This window comes from Ornithodoros turicata, chromosome 4 (genome assembly GCF_037126465.1).
Source record: "Ornithodoros turicata isolate Travis chromosome 4, ASM3712646v1, whole genome shotgun sequence".
NCBI classification, from domain to species: Eukaryota; Metazoa; Arthropoda; class Arachnida; order Ixodida; family Argasidae; genus Ornithodoros; species Ornithodoros turicata.
In genome coordinates, this window is record NC_088204.1 from 6,118,952 (window position 1) to 6,137,350 (window position 18,399).

Sequence of the window (18,399 nt, forward strand, 5' to 3'; positions counted from 1 at the left end):
AGATAACGGATGAACTTGAAATGAAGGGAATGCAGTAAACCTTCTTTATATACAACGAGACCGCTTTATTCGAATTATCGTTCTGTTCAAAGTCCCGGCGGAAATATATGCTTTACGAGCCGGATTATTCGAATTGTACTGCCAGCCGCCTCCGCTTAGAGCGAACTCTGAGCCGACAGAAATCCAGCTCACGTCTTTTTCTTCGTTTGCATTTAAATTAGAAGACTACGAGGTACCCATCAGCAATATGTCTTTCCTTGCTCGAACATCTTTTTTTAGGATTCCATCGGTGTTTGCGAAGCTATAGTGTCACTATTTCCGGGTGCTTCCGCTTGTATCGAATTGTCACTTCTATCGATTTTTTTCCCCTGTCCCGTGGACTTCGTTATAACGAGGCTTTGCCGTGTATTTGAAGTGAAGGAACGTTATTACGCTGTCTCTTGCGTCTGTATGTGCTATTTTAACGATATACTTCTAGCGCAAGTTCGTTCATTACGTTGCTATGGGAGCAGCGCAATGCGCCAAGCGTGCTTAGCAGGCTGGATCCTTGCGTTCTCAGGCTTTACGAAGATCACTGTTTTACAAGGCGAACTGCACGTTTCTCCATGTAATTGTGGAATAAACGCATTCTTCTACCCATTGAAGTTGTCGAATCGGGTGTTGTTGAATCGGATCACCCTGTTGTGGGCGAGTCTGAACCCCTCCAGCGATTTTTTTTTTTTTTGTATTCGCGATTTTCATAGAGTTTAACATAAACAGCAGATAGATTTGTGAATGGGAATTTTAATTGCCAGGTATAGGAAGGACATTTGAATGCGAATCCTCCCAGCGAATAGTTCACGTCCGTCTTCCTGAACGTATAAAGCTACCGCCACGAGCCTCACAGTAAGATGATCGTCACGTTTCAACGTCAACATCGGGTATTAGCTTCGTCTTCACTCTGTTCTGTTCTTGTAACACAACCGGTTGTGCCCACACCTGCCAATCACGCCGCCTCTACAATCACGCCAAGCTCGACGAACACAGTGCATTCGACACGCTCTAAATAGTACCCAACCTGACGAGAAGGAACAGACGAAAAAAGAAAGAAAAAAAAACTTTGTGTCTTGCGCTTTGGTTTGACCTATGCACAGCCCCGCTCCTTAAATCAGCCCGGAGACATATCGTGCAAGCAAGCCATCGGTCTGGTGCATAGCACGTGCACTGGAATATGCGTGTCTGCTCGGGGAAAACGGGTCATACGTGTTTCTCTGGCGGCATCTTGCTCCCAGGAGGGGAAGGTTGGAGGGGGGGACACAGGAGGTCAACTGGCAATCATCATCGTTAATGACGGGGGGATTAAGTCTCGCCGTGACACGCTTTGGTTGAGGCGAATTCATGATAGTGGAGTCTGTGAATTATGAGAGAAAGCGCCGGGTTCAGAGAAAGGGGTGTCGGTGTCGGTTCTGCGAAAGCGACAGAGAAAGAGAGACTGCCGTGATTGCGAGGTTTACGATGTTGATTACTCTCGGTGATTTGGGTCTGAGTAGGAAATAATTGTACTGTGAGGCATATGCTTAAGGCGTGCGTGTATGGCCTGGTTGCTATACACTCTTAGAAATGAACTTCACCACATAGCACGCTCCTATCCAACCATCATCCCGAAAGACAACGTTCTCGCCCCTGATTTGTTGAAAACTGGAGGCGGAGCCAAATTTTGTGGTCATTATGCACGGCACAGAATTGGCTCCGCCTCCCGTTTTCAACAAATCAGGGGCGAGAACGTTGTCATTCGGGATGATGGTTGGCTAGGAGCGTGCTATGTGGTGAAGTTCATTTCTAAGAGTGTACGATGATGTCCTTCCACACCGAGACTGGAAGGTGACCCGGGTTCGAATCTGGGTGTTTTCCTCTGACGTTTTAAGACAAATGTCGACACAGTTCCCAGTGAAGTCGGCCCAGGACGCACGGTCCCACCTGCGAGAGTCGTGATGTAGGCCGCTTGAGCGTGGCCGACTATATGGTAAGCCGTTCCATTGCCACCTCATACCACCACCACCACCAGCACCATACATCACCACGGTGCGTTGAATCATAGCTTACAGTAGGGTTTTGAGAAGAGGCGAAAAAGACAGCAAGATGCTGTAGCGATTGTTGGGGAAACCTGACGTCTATATATGATTTCAAGTCTAAGGTTGGACCTGTTTGTATACGTTTATGTCTCGGACTAGAACAAGGAAGTCGCGCAGAAAGCGAAGACAGTCACTTATCTAGGCCTCGCAAACTAAACGCCACAGTGGTCGTTCAGCAGAGTTGCATATTACGAAAGAACTCATCACTTGCCGCACTAAAGAACTGCAGATGACGGAAAGTCACCAGCAGTAGAAAGTAAAACACTCCGATTGCCCGCGTGAGATCCTATACACCATGCTTGCCACCCTCATTAAAACACACGCCTCACAGTATATGCATGGGGCTCAACAGAGCTACCACACAATCCCTCTGCGAATGACATTCACGCACTGACGAGTACAGTCGAGAGGGGTCGTGTCTTTTTCGAGTCGTCTTCAAGCTCTCACGGATTGTTAGCACAGGGCATCACACGTAATAAGATAAGTACCATTGCCACAGTAACTTTAGGCTAAGACCAGCCGTGTTGCTTTTTTGAGGGTGCATAGCCGCACCAACGCGTCTTAACGTACACATAAAACTGAAACTGTCGTATCCTGTTGTCCAGGATATACTGCTCACGAAAATAGGCGCATGTAAATATTACATTCCCCGGAAAAGGGTCCTTTTCTGCAGGTTACACAAGCACGGAAACGTTATCAATTCCCTGTTCCATAGTTGCTGGTCTTACTTTGCCGATCACATTCTCCATCAAAGGAGTAGGTCGCATACTCGGAAGATCTGCATGGCCTATTCTCTCGGTCAAACTACCTGCGCACGAAGAGGGTCTTCCAAACTCAATTATGCTAATCGTGCAGATGCATGTACCGTTAAAGATTATTCGTGAAACGTCTTTCGTTGTTTTGCTGAGGAAGCGCACATCTTCCCGGTAAACTCCGACGTCGGTGCGCGAAGTTTACCGGGTCGGAAGAAGACCGTCGCGTCCTCTCTACAAGAATATTACCCATTCCGAAACAACAATTACGCTAATCATGCAGACAAATATCACCGGAACGAAATTCTTTTTTACTGGAGAAATGGCAGGAAAATGGTATACTATTTGTACTTCGTGCCCGTACTGTTCCGTGTCTTTCCGAACAATATTGCTGGCACAAGCACGCCATATTGCGGACGGTGTCCGACGGACTGTCTCTACGTAACAGTCGAACAGAGGTCAGAGGCACCGCCTGTTTTGCTCTTGTTGTCCACTTAATGATTTGGAAAGGCCGTCTGGTCGATTGTCTTCGGTCCCTTCCGCTCGCAACAATACAATGGCTGTGTGTTTGTATGTCGCCTTGATGTCCCCTTGTGCGATTCGCTTCCGTCTACTCCGGTCTACGATACGGATTCCCTGACAATACGAGGAGATAAGATAAGATCTCTGCTGCGCTTACTCCAGTCGAGCAGCGCATTTTAAAGGGAACTGCCTTTTCCTTTAAATCGTTCATGGCTTCTGTGACTAGCATTTACTGAAAGTGTAACAGACACGAACTCAGTGAAATAAAAATAACTTAGACTGACGTGTTGCAGTGAAGAACCCTGAGCTGATAGCGAGGGCTTCTCTTCATGGCAGCTATTCTTGTCTTCGAGACTGGTAGCGATTGTGATTGTGCTTACCAATCACAATCACTACCTACACTCTTAAAAATGATGGTGGTTGGTGGTGGTGGTGATGGTGAAAGGGCTTGCCGTTCTCGGCCTCACGTATGTGGGCAACGTCACGAGTGACGCCCTGGGGGAATGTGCGTCCTGGGCCGACTTCTAAGGGAACTGTGCCAACATATGTCTGAAACACTTATATGCTGTTCATAATTATCACGAAAAAAGGCGTACGCCTCCCGTTTTCCACAAATCAGAGCACATAACGATATCATTCGAGATAATGGTTGGCTAGGAGCGTGCTATGCGGCGAAGTTCATTTCTAAGCGTGTACGATGTCACAGAAATCACGTACAATCCCCGAATATCTGCTTTGATATTAAGAAGTATACTTGCGGCATCTTCCAATTTTTCTTCCCTTATTCTTCCCTTTGGTGAACGATTTTTCGGTCCAATTGATACAATCCACGTGACAAATGAGCTAGAGTCCTATTTACTAGCATATCAGCTGGAAACATATCCGCCTACTGGCACCAAAGTTACCGGTTCCAACCCGACCGAAAGGACGCCAGTAGCTGGCTGGCATGGTACAAGCTGGTATAGGGCTGTAGCACTGAAGTTTGCACAGCGCCATTTCTGGCCCAAGCGGCCACGCATCCAAACAGTAAGGAGTTTCATCAGCGGGTTTTGCATGGTGTTTCAAACGGTATGGTGCCAAGGAAAGCTACAAAACCTGTAGAAAATCCACAGAAAAAGCGGTGCTTCTTGAAAACTGCGAACAACTCGGGACCGTGTATTTGAAAGTGCCGCGTCGTCTGCTAAACTAGGGAGTGTTGCATAATTTGGGGCGCTGATGTTGCTGCTCACTTGCGCCACCTGGCCCAGAGCAACAGGTCTATACAACTCTATAATCTAAAAACCTGAGGCTGGGCGCACAGAGGGACGACACGAGTCTCACCTCTGTGTGCCCAGACTCAGCCTTTCACATTATGGAGTTCATCCACTAGCTGGCCTGCATATATGTGAACCCTCGTTAATATGACCCCCGATAATCTGACATACGCGCTTTACGACCATACTCCTGGGGAACAATAATGTAGTAAAACCTCTGCAAATCCCCCACGTTAATATGACAATTCCGCGTTATATGACCAAAATTTTCGGGAACTACCATGGTCATAATAACGAGGATTCACCGTACGCCATCTTGTAAGCTGGTACCAAGCACGGCACTAGATTAGTCCACAGTCCGACAACAACTATGACGTCGCTCATGATTGTGTCTCAAAGTAAAACATCGAATGCTTTTGTTCATCGTTATGAGAACGCCATTTCTTTTGTTACATTGTGCGTCAAAGTCTCTATGTCCTGCTTTCTTCGCAGAAACATTATACGTATATCTCCTCCCGCATGAACGTGGCGTTTGACGTCGTTGGGTGTGCTCCACGCAGCAGTCAGCGGAACATCCTTGTCGCATCCGTCGCTAACAAATAACTCCCCGCAAAGAAAAGCGGGTGGTGTAGCAATAATTGCGGCTCATCTTTCATAAGCGGGAAGGTCATGTGCAACCTGTACACGGAGACCCGCGTGTCCTTCAAAACATCACGCCCTGCATCCGCTGTCATGCTAGCACCCACGCATCCGCTTCAGTCCTCGTCCATATCTATATGCGTTGCGAGCAGGTTGCATTGTTACCGTGAGATCGCAGAGATGCTAAAGCTGGAAAGCAACATTAATATTTATTTATCATCCGTATAGGTCATACAGCAGGTGGTGAGCACTTGCGTCATCCAGCGTGCAGCTGCACCGGTTAGGGTATGCGTAGCATTTTCGACACAATGGAGAAGCAAAATCACTGAAATAAGATGTTGAAGGAGTAGTTGTCTTGTATTGGCTTGTATCGTCGCTCATATTGTTGTTCGTATTGGCTGTACTGCTGCAGTTTTTCGATGCGAGGCACTGCGAACATGCGAATACTATTTTAATGCATAATGTAAAACACCGAGACTTACACTCTTAAAACACTCTTATAGGGAACACGAAGGAACAGACACAACACGAACTTCGTGTTGTGTCTGTCCCTTCGTGTTCCCTATGTCCCGGGGTTTTACATTATGCATCATCTTCACCAGCTCGCTTGCTTCCTAGCCATTTTTTTTTTCATTACTGTTTTAAGCTTCATTTTTCTGTGGTGAAACCGAAAAGAGTTTGAAGAATCGGTCTGTGGGTGACGTAGCTGCACATTGTTGCTTGGCGTGCTGCAAGGAAATAGTAAAGTTTCACGAATTAGTGACAAAAACGTTCCGTACTTCACGGGGAGTGCTGCGTGTCGCATTAACGTTGATTAAATATAATGAAAATTTTCCGTCCAAATATCGTGCGTTATAAAGAAAAAATTCTAATTATATAGACAAAATGGTATACTGTGTATAGTACACCTGCAACGCCATGTTCTGAGCTGTCACCATCAGGCAACAAGTTTGCTCCGAGGTATACTTCCTCCTCCTGTAACCTTTCCTTCTGGTCTATCAAACAGCGCGTGCACCTAGAGTCACTAAATACGTCTCACTACGTGCACTATACTACGTGCACCTATCACTACGTGCACCTATCACTACGTGCACCTATACCGCCGAGGTCACAAAATACAGCTCTATACAGCTCAACACCATTTGTACCTCACCTATTATCCTTCGACCTTTTCTCAAACATTCGCACAAAGGCAGTTTGTGGGAAAAAGGAAATTTCCTGCTCATCTTCGCTCAGAGAGAAAGAGAGGAAAAAAGAACGATATCCGGAATTCCTCAAAGTTTTTTTTTTTTTTGTTCTCGACTGATCACTCCGTGCGAGTTTCTCTCTCTACACGCATTGTTGCTCAAAGACGGTTACTTTCGGGTAAACGACCAGGGAAAAGTTCACAGACCTTCTCCTCGCGTGGCCGTAACGGAAAGTGATGCCGTCGGCCTTCGCGCTTCCCTTCAGATACAGTTTTAATAGCGCTCGAGATGGACAGACAGACAGACAGACGAGAGTGCAGCCATGCTTTGCGAGAGATAAGAAATAAATAAAGAAATGAAGCCACCGCCAGGTGTGTCTTTTTTTTCCCTCCTCCTCTGAAAAGTAGTCTTAAGAAAATGCTGTTACTTATGCGCGTTGTTATTCGAGTACGATTGATGGCGATATTGGTAAATATATACGCTTCACTTTTGTGTCTTTCTTGGCTGGTAGGAAGCATATATGTATAGTTCCGACGGTTTTGAGAAATCTCTCTCGAAAGGTCTGAGCGCTACTACGTGGCAGCGATGGCGTTAACCCTAGATAAGTGCGTGATGTAAACGATTCTGCGTACATCCGTAGCAATATATAATGACTACGAACATTTTTATGTGAAAAAAAAATTCGAATCCGGTGGTTAGCATTATGGTCTCTCGGATGAAAAAAAAACAAAAAAACCTGAGCTCGTCCATCGCCTCTTTCGTCCCCCAAGCTCAGGTTTTTCCGTCATCGCAGCGGAGATCACGGACCAGCTGTCCCGCGTTTATGCCGTTTTATCTCAATTAGCATCGCGAGTTTGCGTTTCTGGTAATCGGAATATTTTACGTTCTTGGGTTCGAAATGACGCTGTATTCTCTGTTCTAAATAGGTGATTTACATCCTACTGCAACAACACTGTAAGAAGTGTAAGCGTCTTTTATCTTATCCAACCACAGTTGTCGCATTGAAAAAAATTTGGGGAAAAAAACTTGGTTTTGTAATATGAAGGTGTGTCTATCATTGTCTCCAGTTTATTTTATCCAGAAGAGAAAACTGTCCGACACACCCTCTCTCACTCTCTCTCTCTTTAAATACATTTCGTAGAAACTGCAGGGAACTCCCTCTTTCTGCTGCTTGAGTAATTTTTAATGGACGCGTGTATGACCTCGACCCTGACTACGATGCAATGCCCTCTACTATGAACCCCTTTCACCCTACGTTTCTTTTTCTTTTCTCTATCGACAACATCTGTGTCTTATCAAATGTTGATAATCTAATATGCACGGCTACCTTCTACAGTTCCGTCGTCTGCAGGAAAGCAAGAACAAAAACTGTTTTTTTGTTTTTTTTTCATGTCGTTTCTTTCTCTCCTTCCGGGACAGACGTATCTTTTAAGTGCGCGTGGTCACTAATCCGTGCCCGTCACTTTAAGCGCTCCAGTGAGAAACCCGTCTGGAGACGTGGGCAACAGTGAAGTGACGGTGGACGAAGGCGGTGCGTTATTTTTCCGGTGGTGGTGGTGTTGGTGCTTCTGAACGAGCTCGCTTTGTCGGCCTCACACAGGTGGCCAACGTCACGACTAAGGCTATGGGGGAATGTGCGTCCTGGGCCGACTTCTAAGGGAACTGTGCCGACATTTGTCTGAACGCGTCCGAGGAAAACCCAGGAAAAAAACCTCAGACAGCACAGTCAGCACCAGGATTCGAACCCGGGTACCTCCCAGTGTTGACGTCATGTTACACGTATGAGGTTTGTCCGCCTATAGTATGGCGACATGTTGCACGTGCCACAGGGTAGGACTGCGGATAATTTCGACCACCTGATCGAGGTTCTTTTGACGTGCGCCGGAGATCTCAGACACACTGTGCTGGAAGTGGCGTTTACCCTCCCCCACATTGGTACCGTCTATACCCAAGCAGCAAAATGTACTGAAAGTCGAGTGCAATAGGGGTGGACGGTATGTGTCTTATCAATGTTCTTTAGTTTCAAGAGTGTGTTCAAGGCCTTCCACCTACCCGTCCACCCCTATTGCACTCGACTTTCGGTACATTGTGCTGCTTGGGTACGGCCGGGTTTGAACCCGCGATCTTGAGACCAGAAAGCCAACACGTTACCGACTGAGCTACCGAGGAGAGGAAGAAAAAAAAAAAAGAAAGAAAGAAAGAAAGCGCTTCCCTTGTCTGAAAGCGGTTATCGTTCGTTTCTGTTGGAAAGAAGAAGAAAAAAGCACGTACGTTGAGTTCACACTCAGCATCAAACACCGCGGAGTGTGGACAATGGAAGACAAATGAGTACATTTCGCTCAAGCGGAGAAAGCTGAACGTGATCTGACTGTACGGGCTTTTGTTTTAGAATTACGGTCATGCGGACTTAAAAAAAAAAAGAGAGAGAGAGAGAGAGAAGAGCAGATATCACAAAGAGAGAGAAAGCCTAAATATGAAGTGTCGCGTACGTGCTCTGGAGAGGTCAGCGTGCTTCGAAAAAGAGAAAGGAATGAAAAGCTCGGGTGGGAACCCCTAGCAAAACTTTACTCATTAATGGCAAGAATAACAATGGTCAAAGAAAAAAAGTGTCGTTATCTTTAAAATTTAATTAGAGTTCCTGACGACTCGTTGAACTGCAATGGAAGTTCAACGCTTCGTGGTAAAACCCTTGATGGTATCACTGACTGCGGGGATGTGGGCGCGATTTTTACCTCAGGGAGGTGATGCGATTTCTTAGGGATGGGCGAACCTCACGTTCGCCACAACGACAAGACCAATAACATCCACAACCACATCCTAATGACATCCACAACGACAAGAACAATGACGCGATGAGAGTGACTGTAGGATGATTCAACGCGCCAGACGACACTCCTCTCCATTGGGCGCGAAAATTTGCTGAAAATGCAACGATGAGACTCTCTGCAACGACTGTCCTGGACCCAGATTGTCCGGAGTTATCAAGTTAGCATTGTCCAGGTTAGCAGTGTGCTTCAGAGCACAGCGTTGGTGGGCTGGATTTGACTATCGACCAAGTATAATGTCGAGCTGATTTAAAGACACTGGAAGTGTGGTCATCAAAGGACAGGGATCCATGTCTGGTAGCTTTGCGTGCTTTTTTGTCCTTTTTGGCGGTTCTTTTTCTTTCGTGCGTGTGTGTGGGGGGAGGGGATGTTGCAAGATCTTTGGGGGTCTAGGGATGCTGAGAAAATTTCCGGCGAACAGGTGTCTGTCAGCGCTCACTGATGCAGTGGACGTAGCCGATATTTTTGAAATATTCCTTGCGTCCCGTCCTCGTGAATTATTGCGACGTCACTGCTGAGATTGATTCGCATCCGTATCGAGATTCAAAGCCGGAAGACGTAATTTTTCGCGGCGACAGTGGATGCGTCATCTCTTATGGTTACCGTGCCCCGTATGTGTACCATGTATATATGTACTTGATTTCCAAATCCTCTCACCTGACACCAAGGGTAAATACGTGGCTTTCCACGAGTCTCTTCCCCGCTTATTAATAAGGGAGAGTGGAATATTTTGCGTAAACGCATATAATGTTGCGTGTATGGTTGACGATCGTTAGCTGAGCTAGAAACTGGGACAGCGGCCGGACCTGGACAATGCAGCTGCTACGAGGACAATAAATCGTCCTCAACAACGCAACCATTGTGTCAGGGCGGGAAAAACGTTTTTCCACTGACATTTCAACTCGTGTGGCACAAGGGAGGCTGGTACATGTCTCCAACACCCTCTGGCATATGCTAGTGCGTGGTCTCTTGTCGCGGAGCTCCCGGACGTCGGCGCCAACGAACCGACGAAGCTATTGGCGTTTTGTAGCGTGTCGTGACACCTTCTGACATCTTGTCGTATTCGCATATTATGCTGTAGCTTGAGCTTGGCGGCAAATGTTTGGCTGAAATGCTGACTGATTGATTGATCGAGATATGCTATTAAACTCTTATTGAAAGTATTTCAATATTTTATGAAATAGTATAATTTTTTTATCGTTACTGTGTTGGTTACAGAACTTCAGCGTACTGCAAACACAGTCTGGCAATCACGTACGTTGTGGTGGCACCACCATGTGGTGTCACGTGGCCTTATAAAAGTCATGGACGGACATACACGCTGGTTACCTGGCCTTATAAAGCTATCGCTTTAAAGCTTACGAGCTACAGGATTGACAGTCGTATATTCACATACAAAGGGGGTGGGGAAGTTCCAACGAGCGAAGGAAGAAAATGCAGTCTGCATAGTACCAGGCCGTTCCAGCTGAGTGCGGAAGCCAAAGCAAACGGCGCTGCCTCATTGGCCGTTACGGCGTCAACGTCACGCATGAGCGACCCTGTCTCGCCGGAAGTGACGCTCATGTCACGTTCATAGAGGCTCCAGAATAATGCGATAAATCGACCAAGACCTTTGAAGGCTGGTTCCTTTCTACTCCTTCCTCTCTGATTTTGTCATCGGGTTAAAAAGAAGCGCGTTCTTTCGTTACGCAAAAGGCGGCGTCTCCTGGTGAATACGAAATGAAAGAATCTCCAGTCAAGGTCAGGAAAGACTGGGAGATGCCACGCGCGGTATCTGGGGCTCTATGTCGTAATGCTTGACTTCGATTATCGGACAATGGAACCCGTTGACGCCGGCCGTTGATATGTTGTGACGTGCAACAATTTCGCTTAATTGTAACTTTTAACCTTGGCGCAGACATTAGCGAGGACCCGCATAAATAATTCAACCGTGAAACGTGCATTTGACGTATCGTGTGCTGTGTAGCATGCTCAAGAGACAAGGGATAATTCTGAACCGCGCCGTGTCCAGGGTAACAATGGCACTGCAGACATCTCTCTGTGCCTCGACGTATATGACAATTGAATGACAGAACGTTTAAAGATTAAAGCAGAGAGCCTCAAATCGGGGAGCACCGATATTTCGAACAGATTGTTGTTCCACTGGGCCAGTTGCGAAGGATAGTCTCTGTTCGATATATCGGGGGTTCACGAGCTGAGGTAGTGTGATTTTTGCATCATCGGATCTGGATTTTTCCACATTTCCCTGAATATTGAAACGAATTTTGGAAATCATATCTGTTCCATTTACGCTTCCACGTGAAAACTTGAACCTTAAACTTGATTTAAACTTCTTACAAGGATGTAATTTTTGAAGCTGGTTTCTTAATTCATTTTGTCCCTATGGTACCGCTTCACGGGTAGCGAACTCGAGTATACGAACCACGTATTTTCAATAAATATTCAATAAAAATCATATCAATGAACCTGCGGAAGCTACAATGAGTGTACATCACTCTTTGATGGCCGGATGTCCAAAACAGATTTGCCTCTACATCCTAACACTTGCTACGCGCATATCAAATCAGTCACATATCCCGGCTTCTTTCTGCGTTAGCGGAATTCCATGGCGCCATCATCAAAAATTGTTCTCGGCACGCATCATCTCCACCTATAGCTTCCTGAAATGTTTCCTCGTATATACATTCCGTGTCCAATGACGTGCATTACAAGACCTGATTCTTCCTGCAAGATGCCTGAAACTGACTCCTGTACACAACAAATGGAGGAAGATTCTTTCTTTCTTTCTTTTTTGTGCATCAGCTACCGCCTCGGCACGCGATACAGAGGCCAATGAAGAGCCGCTTGGGCGTTGACTGAGTTAGCGAGGTCCTTTCGCCTCGCATTCATCGGGCGTAAAAGAAGAACCACTGGGTGGAGGAGAGATCCTTTGTGCTCATGTCGTCCCTTTTCTCTTCCTCAGGTGGTGGCAGAATGAAGACTTCACCGACATAGGGTTGCAAGGAATCTCTCTGCGGTGAATATACTTTGAGGTAAATCAAAATCTGCACGTTTATCGCAGTATAGTCCGTGCCATTTACTGTCCATTAACATTGCTCCTCCGGAGGGACAAGTGGGAAATTTGCGTTCCCCCCCCCCCGGTATTCTTGCTCCCCGAAAGGTGTCTTCTTTGGCCCCTTTAAGCGGGCTCACCGGGGAGGGCGTTTGCCCCTCCCCCTTCCCCCCGTAGACGCCGGCCCTGCTGTCGTTCCAAGGCGATGTCATTCAAGTTGTGTTTGATAATATTTTACTTTCTAATGTCCCTTACTTCGTGTGGTTCAGTGAAATGTGCAGTGCTTCTCCTCTTACTTTCATGTCTCACACATTATAGCCATAGGTTATGCATGAAATTATATTTGTGTACTTTTGCACAATTACATTTGTGTAGTTTTTGTGTTTTTCTGTGCACTCTATGCAGTGTCCGATGACTTGCACTCACCACACGCACCAAGCTACCATCTAGAACCTCTATATATCGTTATGTGACTAGCGTAAACTTCAACGACGTATCTTTGAACCCAGTGTCCAGCATCGAGTTCAATGACTCATGTTTGACTGCACCCATACTGCGAACGACCCATGCTGCACTACATCGAAATCAGCGTGCAATAACTTGTGTTCAATAACATAGTCCGTTTGCTGAACGTACGAAACATTTTGCGTGCAGGGACTTGGATGTAGCGCCAAAGGAGCAGCAAGGCCTCACTCTGCGGAGGCATGGGCAACTCCAACTCCCAGAACGGGCGCTCGCCCGCCCGTGCCACATCGCTGAATTCTGCCACGCGCAAGGAACCCCGCGTCGTCAAAAGGATGCAGAAACAAGCCACACCTGGACCGCGTCTTCTTCCTCAACCGGTTCCAGAAGGAACACGTCTCTTGCGTAGCACCGACAATGGACACATCTTGCAAAGTGGTGGAACCATCAGCGGCCGGCGTCCACGAAGTCTGCACGGCGACGACGACGACGATTCCGCCGACCTGCTACGAGTGCTACAGAGACGACGGTCGCTCCTGGACAACGACGAGACCGGTAGGCTTAGCGGAAGTCGCAAGGCCCACAGCGATCCAGACATCGTTAGGAGCGTATTGGCGGAAGACGGCGTTGATGATTATGATGATGATGACGACGACGACGACGACAGCGTTGGTCCGACCGGACGGAGTATCATCGCCGAAAGCCCCAGCAAGGCTAAGATTAGGTCCAAGAAGAAGGCCAAAGCCCCAGAGCCGCCATTTGGTGCCGATTCCAGTACGCTGTCCAGGGATGAAAACATGCCAAACGGCGATGGCAGGGAGGAACCTAAGAAGGTATCGTCGAAGTATCGCAGTCGACGTCCCGAGTCGAAGTCACCAGCACCGTCACCACCTGGACGAGGACCGGAAGGCATTCCGCCGCCGCCGCCGCCGCCGCCGGACTACAACTCGGACGAGACTGACATGTCAAAGAACGTCAGTGGTTACGAGAAGAACAGAAGACCTGTGGAAAAATGGAAACTGTCCAAGGGAGAAACAAAGCCGGAAGAGTCGGGGAGTCGTGGCCGAGCATCTGACCGCCATTCTTCTGAGGGTTCGTCTAGCAACTCTGCGCATTTTATTCCGAACGGTGATCTTCAAGAAGAACTTCGGGCTGCCACGAAGAGAAGGGCGTTCCAGACGCGAAATGGACATGATGACAAGTCGAAGGAAGTGAAACCGAGCCCCAAGTCAACGCCCAAGAAGCAGTATTATTTCTCGAATATTGAAGCGCTCAAGCTAAAAAGCACAACGTCTGAAACAAAAGTCATCAAAAAAGGTGACAAGGACCATGCGAAAGACGCGACACCGCAACGTGTTGGCAAAGACAGACCATCGCTACCTATCGACAGTCTGGATGATCATTCTCAGGGCAATTCGAAGGTCATCGAATACATTCTGAACGACACGGGCCGCGCTCCAGTATCACTGAAATCTACTGAAGAGCTACCACTGCCAGAAGAACACGTAGATCACTTTGAGAGACGTCGTTACAGTAGAAGTCCCCTGCGTGGCTGGCGACGTGGCGACGCCAACCATCGTCAGGACAGGTGGAGTTTAGAAGACTTGAGTGGCAGAGGCTCGTCGTCTGCGAAAAGTACGTTGTCTAGCGAGTCAGACGTGGACATCAACCTCAATGTTCAACTGCGACCGACACTTCCTCGGAAGCAGGTGGATATTCCGAGATTTTCGCCGACAGACGCTTGGAGAGCGTTGCATGGCAGCGATTCTGGTCAGGAGAGATCTGTGGGCAGGCTGAGGTCAGAAACAAGCACAGATGACGGAGATGTGTTTGAAGAGCACATCCAGAGACTAAACCGTGCCGTTGCTCCACGAAGAGTTCTAACCGATAGGTGCGGAGACTCCGGGATATCCCCTGACGCAGGAAGCCCAATCTTAGTGCGCGGGGATCCTCTGGAACACGTCTTCAACGGAGAAATTAGTAGAAGACAGGACGGCGTTGGTTGCGTGTCGCCACCAGTCAACGGTCATGCAGACCACTGGATCCCGAAGGAGGACCTCATGGACGACTCCGACTCCGGTAGTGTCGACCAGAACTTATCAGGACTGCACAGTTACGAACCTTCAACACGGGTTTCACAGCCGAAGTTCACCATGCCGGCAAACATGTTCATGAACTGGGGGACTCCGACGTCTACTATGCAAACTGTAGAGCTCTCCGAACGAAGTGGAAGGCAAAGAGAGCGACGCCGAAAAGATAAGGACACTCCAGAGAACTCCAATAGTCTCAGGAACATCCGTCGAGCTCTTGGCCTTCGTGCCAGGGACGCTTCGGACGGGATGGACGGTCAGAACGGTATTGACGCGAACTGGTCTCTTAGCAAGAGCGCTCCAAATTCCCTCAACGTCGTTGGAGACATGGACGTAATGCCTGTAAGACAACATGCCACAAAGCCTCCAAAAGCACCTAAATTGCAAGGCGAGAGGAACCCCAACCGTTCTCAATGGCAGGATGGAGACAGTGCTGCAAAGGCAGATGCACGTCGAACGTCATCGTTTTCGTTTCCACGCGAAGGACATGTGATGTACCTTCCAAAGTACGAAGCCGTCCAACTTGAGTCAGATGTCGCACCTACATCACCTCCTCAGGGCAAACAAAAGAACAAGTTCTCTTACATGAGTACGGTCCGAAAAGAAGAACGCCGCTTGCTTCAGGAAAAACTAGCGAGGGAAGTAGCAGAAAAGGAAAAGCTAAGAGAAAAAGAGATACGCTGGATGAACAGGGTTGAAGAAGAATTCAGAAAACAAAGGGACCGGGAAAAAGTCAGCATCCGACAACAGCTCCGGCTGCTGAACATGGAGAGCAAGAAGGATCCCTCGCAAGAAGCCGGTCTCAGCTCCTCCGACCTGCTAGACAGCCCAAGCGAAGACAACAAAATGATCAGTAATTGGATACTTAGAGGATCGTCATCTGATCAACCCGATCGTCGTAACTTCAGCCCTCCGCGTCCGGAACCTGAAGGAGGTAGGTCTTCCGGTGACGAATGCAAGGAAAACCAACGTCCATCTCTAGAAGATCAACTGAAAACAACGGAGGTTCCACGGAAAAACATCTACGAGCACTTATCCCGAGTTTTCCAGAAGGATCGGAGACAAGATAGCGAACCAGCTCCAGCGTCCAGAAACGACAGAAGGTCTTTGTCTCCTGCATCTCAAGAAAATCGACGGGCAGCTAGGAACAGAAGCTCGAGTCCGGTGCAGCGGAGAAGTTCGTCTTGTGATAATCGCAGAACGGAACGGCAGATGAGCGTCTTCAAGAAGAACGACAGTTCCTTAGAGAGGGGTGGAAGTGGAAGGACATTTCAGTCTCACGTCGATGACTTATACAGTGTGCCACAGAAGAAAAGAAGCGTGCCAAAACAAGAGAAGCAGCAGTGTTATCCAGCGGAAGGTCGGTACAGGCAGCTGAATGACGAGGATAACCTCAACAGCAATGGCGTTGCGTCGAGGGTGAATGGAAACAGTAAAGAGAGTCCACCGCTTCCGCGGCGTGTTAACGGAAGTACGAATGCCGGTGGCAAAAGGTTGCTCCATGCCCAGCCGTTTAGTCCGAAGAAGGAGTACAGACGCGTACCGTTCAGGATGGCACAGCAAGGGAAGCCCAATAGATGAGCATGTAAGTGTCTTGTAGGATTCGCGCAATTCCTGAAGGTTCTTGACGAAGCTTAAAGGGGCACTAAAATGCAAAAAAACAACTTGCTCTCAAATGAAAGTCCGTGTTTCAATCAGTGTAATGCGAGCAAAACTAGTTCACACAGCGCTACCGCTTAGAAGAAAAACGCAATGAAAACAAATCAGTATTTGCCGGTAACGAATGTGACACCGAGGAGGCAAAGATTGGCGGTATCCAATAAGACAGCAGGAGAAGCGCCCGTATACCTATCGTGGGCATGTGGATTTGGAAAGGGTCCGATCGTAGTGTTCCGTATATGCGCGGCATGATACGCATTGCTGCATTTTCCATTGCCGGTTCACTGAATTGTAGCCCACAACAGATCTCGCGAATGTTCCACTGAGAGCATTTATCTTCATGTCCTTCGGACAGCGACGCCAGTCCGCTTCGCAACGAGCACTATGTTTTTCACCGGGACTGCTCCATGGCGTGGCACGCGCAGCATGGACTAAAAACACTGATACACGAGCTGAAACGACGTTCTCTGCTTAGCGCCGAAACAAGAAAGAGTCCGGTATAATTTCGATTGTAGCTCCACCGAATCAAAGTTTTTATCTATGATAACGGGTACGAAATTAACATAGCGTGTAACGTAATTTGAAATGAACTTGTTTTTGCATTTGAGCGCCATCTGTTGACATTTCTCTGTCTCTGTCGTCTGCTTGTTGTATCGCTGCCGTTTGCAAAATCTCGCATCCAAGTGATTTGTGTGGTTCGCGTTCTTGTGTTCCGGCACCTTCACAATGAAATGCTCACTGCACTCGCGTCTAGTTGCTTGCGTTCTCAGTAGAAGCGCTCCAGTCGCCTCAGTGTTGGGGCGCCTCTGGAGTCCGCTAGCTTGTTTTACACAGCGATCTTTGAAATTCGATTGCTGAAAAAATGCTCAATATACAGCAGTACTATTACGTATCTGGAGTGACAAGCTTTCAGAAAATCATACAGTTTCTACAGTCCATAACTTGTCCATTCGTCAGTTTCTACAGGTTTGAGATTCACTTTACAGTTCCTCCGGTGTCGAAGCTGCGCAATCTGTACTATTATGACATTATTCTGACTATCTTGGCACGAACCAATACAAGCTGTCTACGCTTAATATTGAAGTTTATTCGAGGACGTAGACGCTTATTTCTCGTTTTCTGTTTCAGCTACAGCGCCCTACTCAACCAAGCGGAGGAGCGTAGTAGATGCCAGATGTACAGCAAATCAGGAAGGCCTTACCCCTACTACAAGGATCGTTTTGTTTTTGTTTCTTCAGAGTCTATTTCTTTTCTTGTCCTAGTGTCATCAAGGGCAGTTCTGGGACTAAAGGTGTGACAAAAAAATAGCTTCGATGTTATGAACGTTTTATACATGAAATCGGCTGGAAGTCCGGAACTGCCCCATCCACTAGGACATGGGTAAACCTTTTAACTTAAACTAACTCAGAGAACCGTTTTAGATTTTAGTGTACATAAGCAGAGAAGTTAGTTTCTTTCTTCGCAAAGGAAAGTGATATAAATAACCCGGAAGGGCCGCGAAATAAACTAATACTCAAGTACTGTATTTTGTAAGATATGTGAATAAACCCCAGCACATCATCACACTATATGCAGAATTTCAATACTTGATCGCAGTACTGCTTCTAATTTACAGGACGTCTTTTGCTCAAATAAAAGAGTGGTTCCTCGATTAAACTAATGTGACCACATTCCTCCGAGTCAAAGTCCAGCCCAATACTCCTTATTTTTTTATCGTTTGCATTCAACGTACTGCCGAGCGCGCTCATTAGACGATTTGACCTATTCTGTTAACTGTGTCTTCATATACTTGCAGTTATGAACGCAAAAAAATCGCCCCGACCTCGCTGAGATTCCATTTTGTCATG

The 18,399-nt window shown here is 47.4% G+C and overlaps 1 protein-coding gene across 3 annotated transcripts in view; it reads left to right on the plus strand.

The window, feature by feature from the left end:
• LOC135390857 (uncharacterized) overlaps positions 1–18,120 on the plus strand; it is a 65,554-nt gene extending 47,434 nt beyond the window's left edge. For 2 of the 3 annotated variants that reach the window (XM_064620800.1, XM_064620798.1), the window contains exons 2-4: positions 12,252–12,321; positions 12,996–16,478; positions 17,681–18,120. In XM_064620800.1, coding sequence (XP_064476870.1) covers positions 13,046–16,474 — 3,429 coding nt within the window. In that variant the 5' untranslated portion in view covers positions 12,252–12,321; positions 12,996–13,045 and the 3' untranslated portion in view covers positions 16,475–16,478; positions 17,681–18,120. Of the gene's footprint in view, positions 1–6,844; positions 6,933–12,251; positions 12,322–12,995; positions 16,479–17,680 lie in introns of those variants that run through there. The other variant, XM_064620799.1, reaches the window with a different exon arrangement.
• The last annotated feature ends 279 nt before the right edge of the window (positions 18,121–18,399 follow it).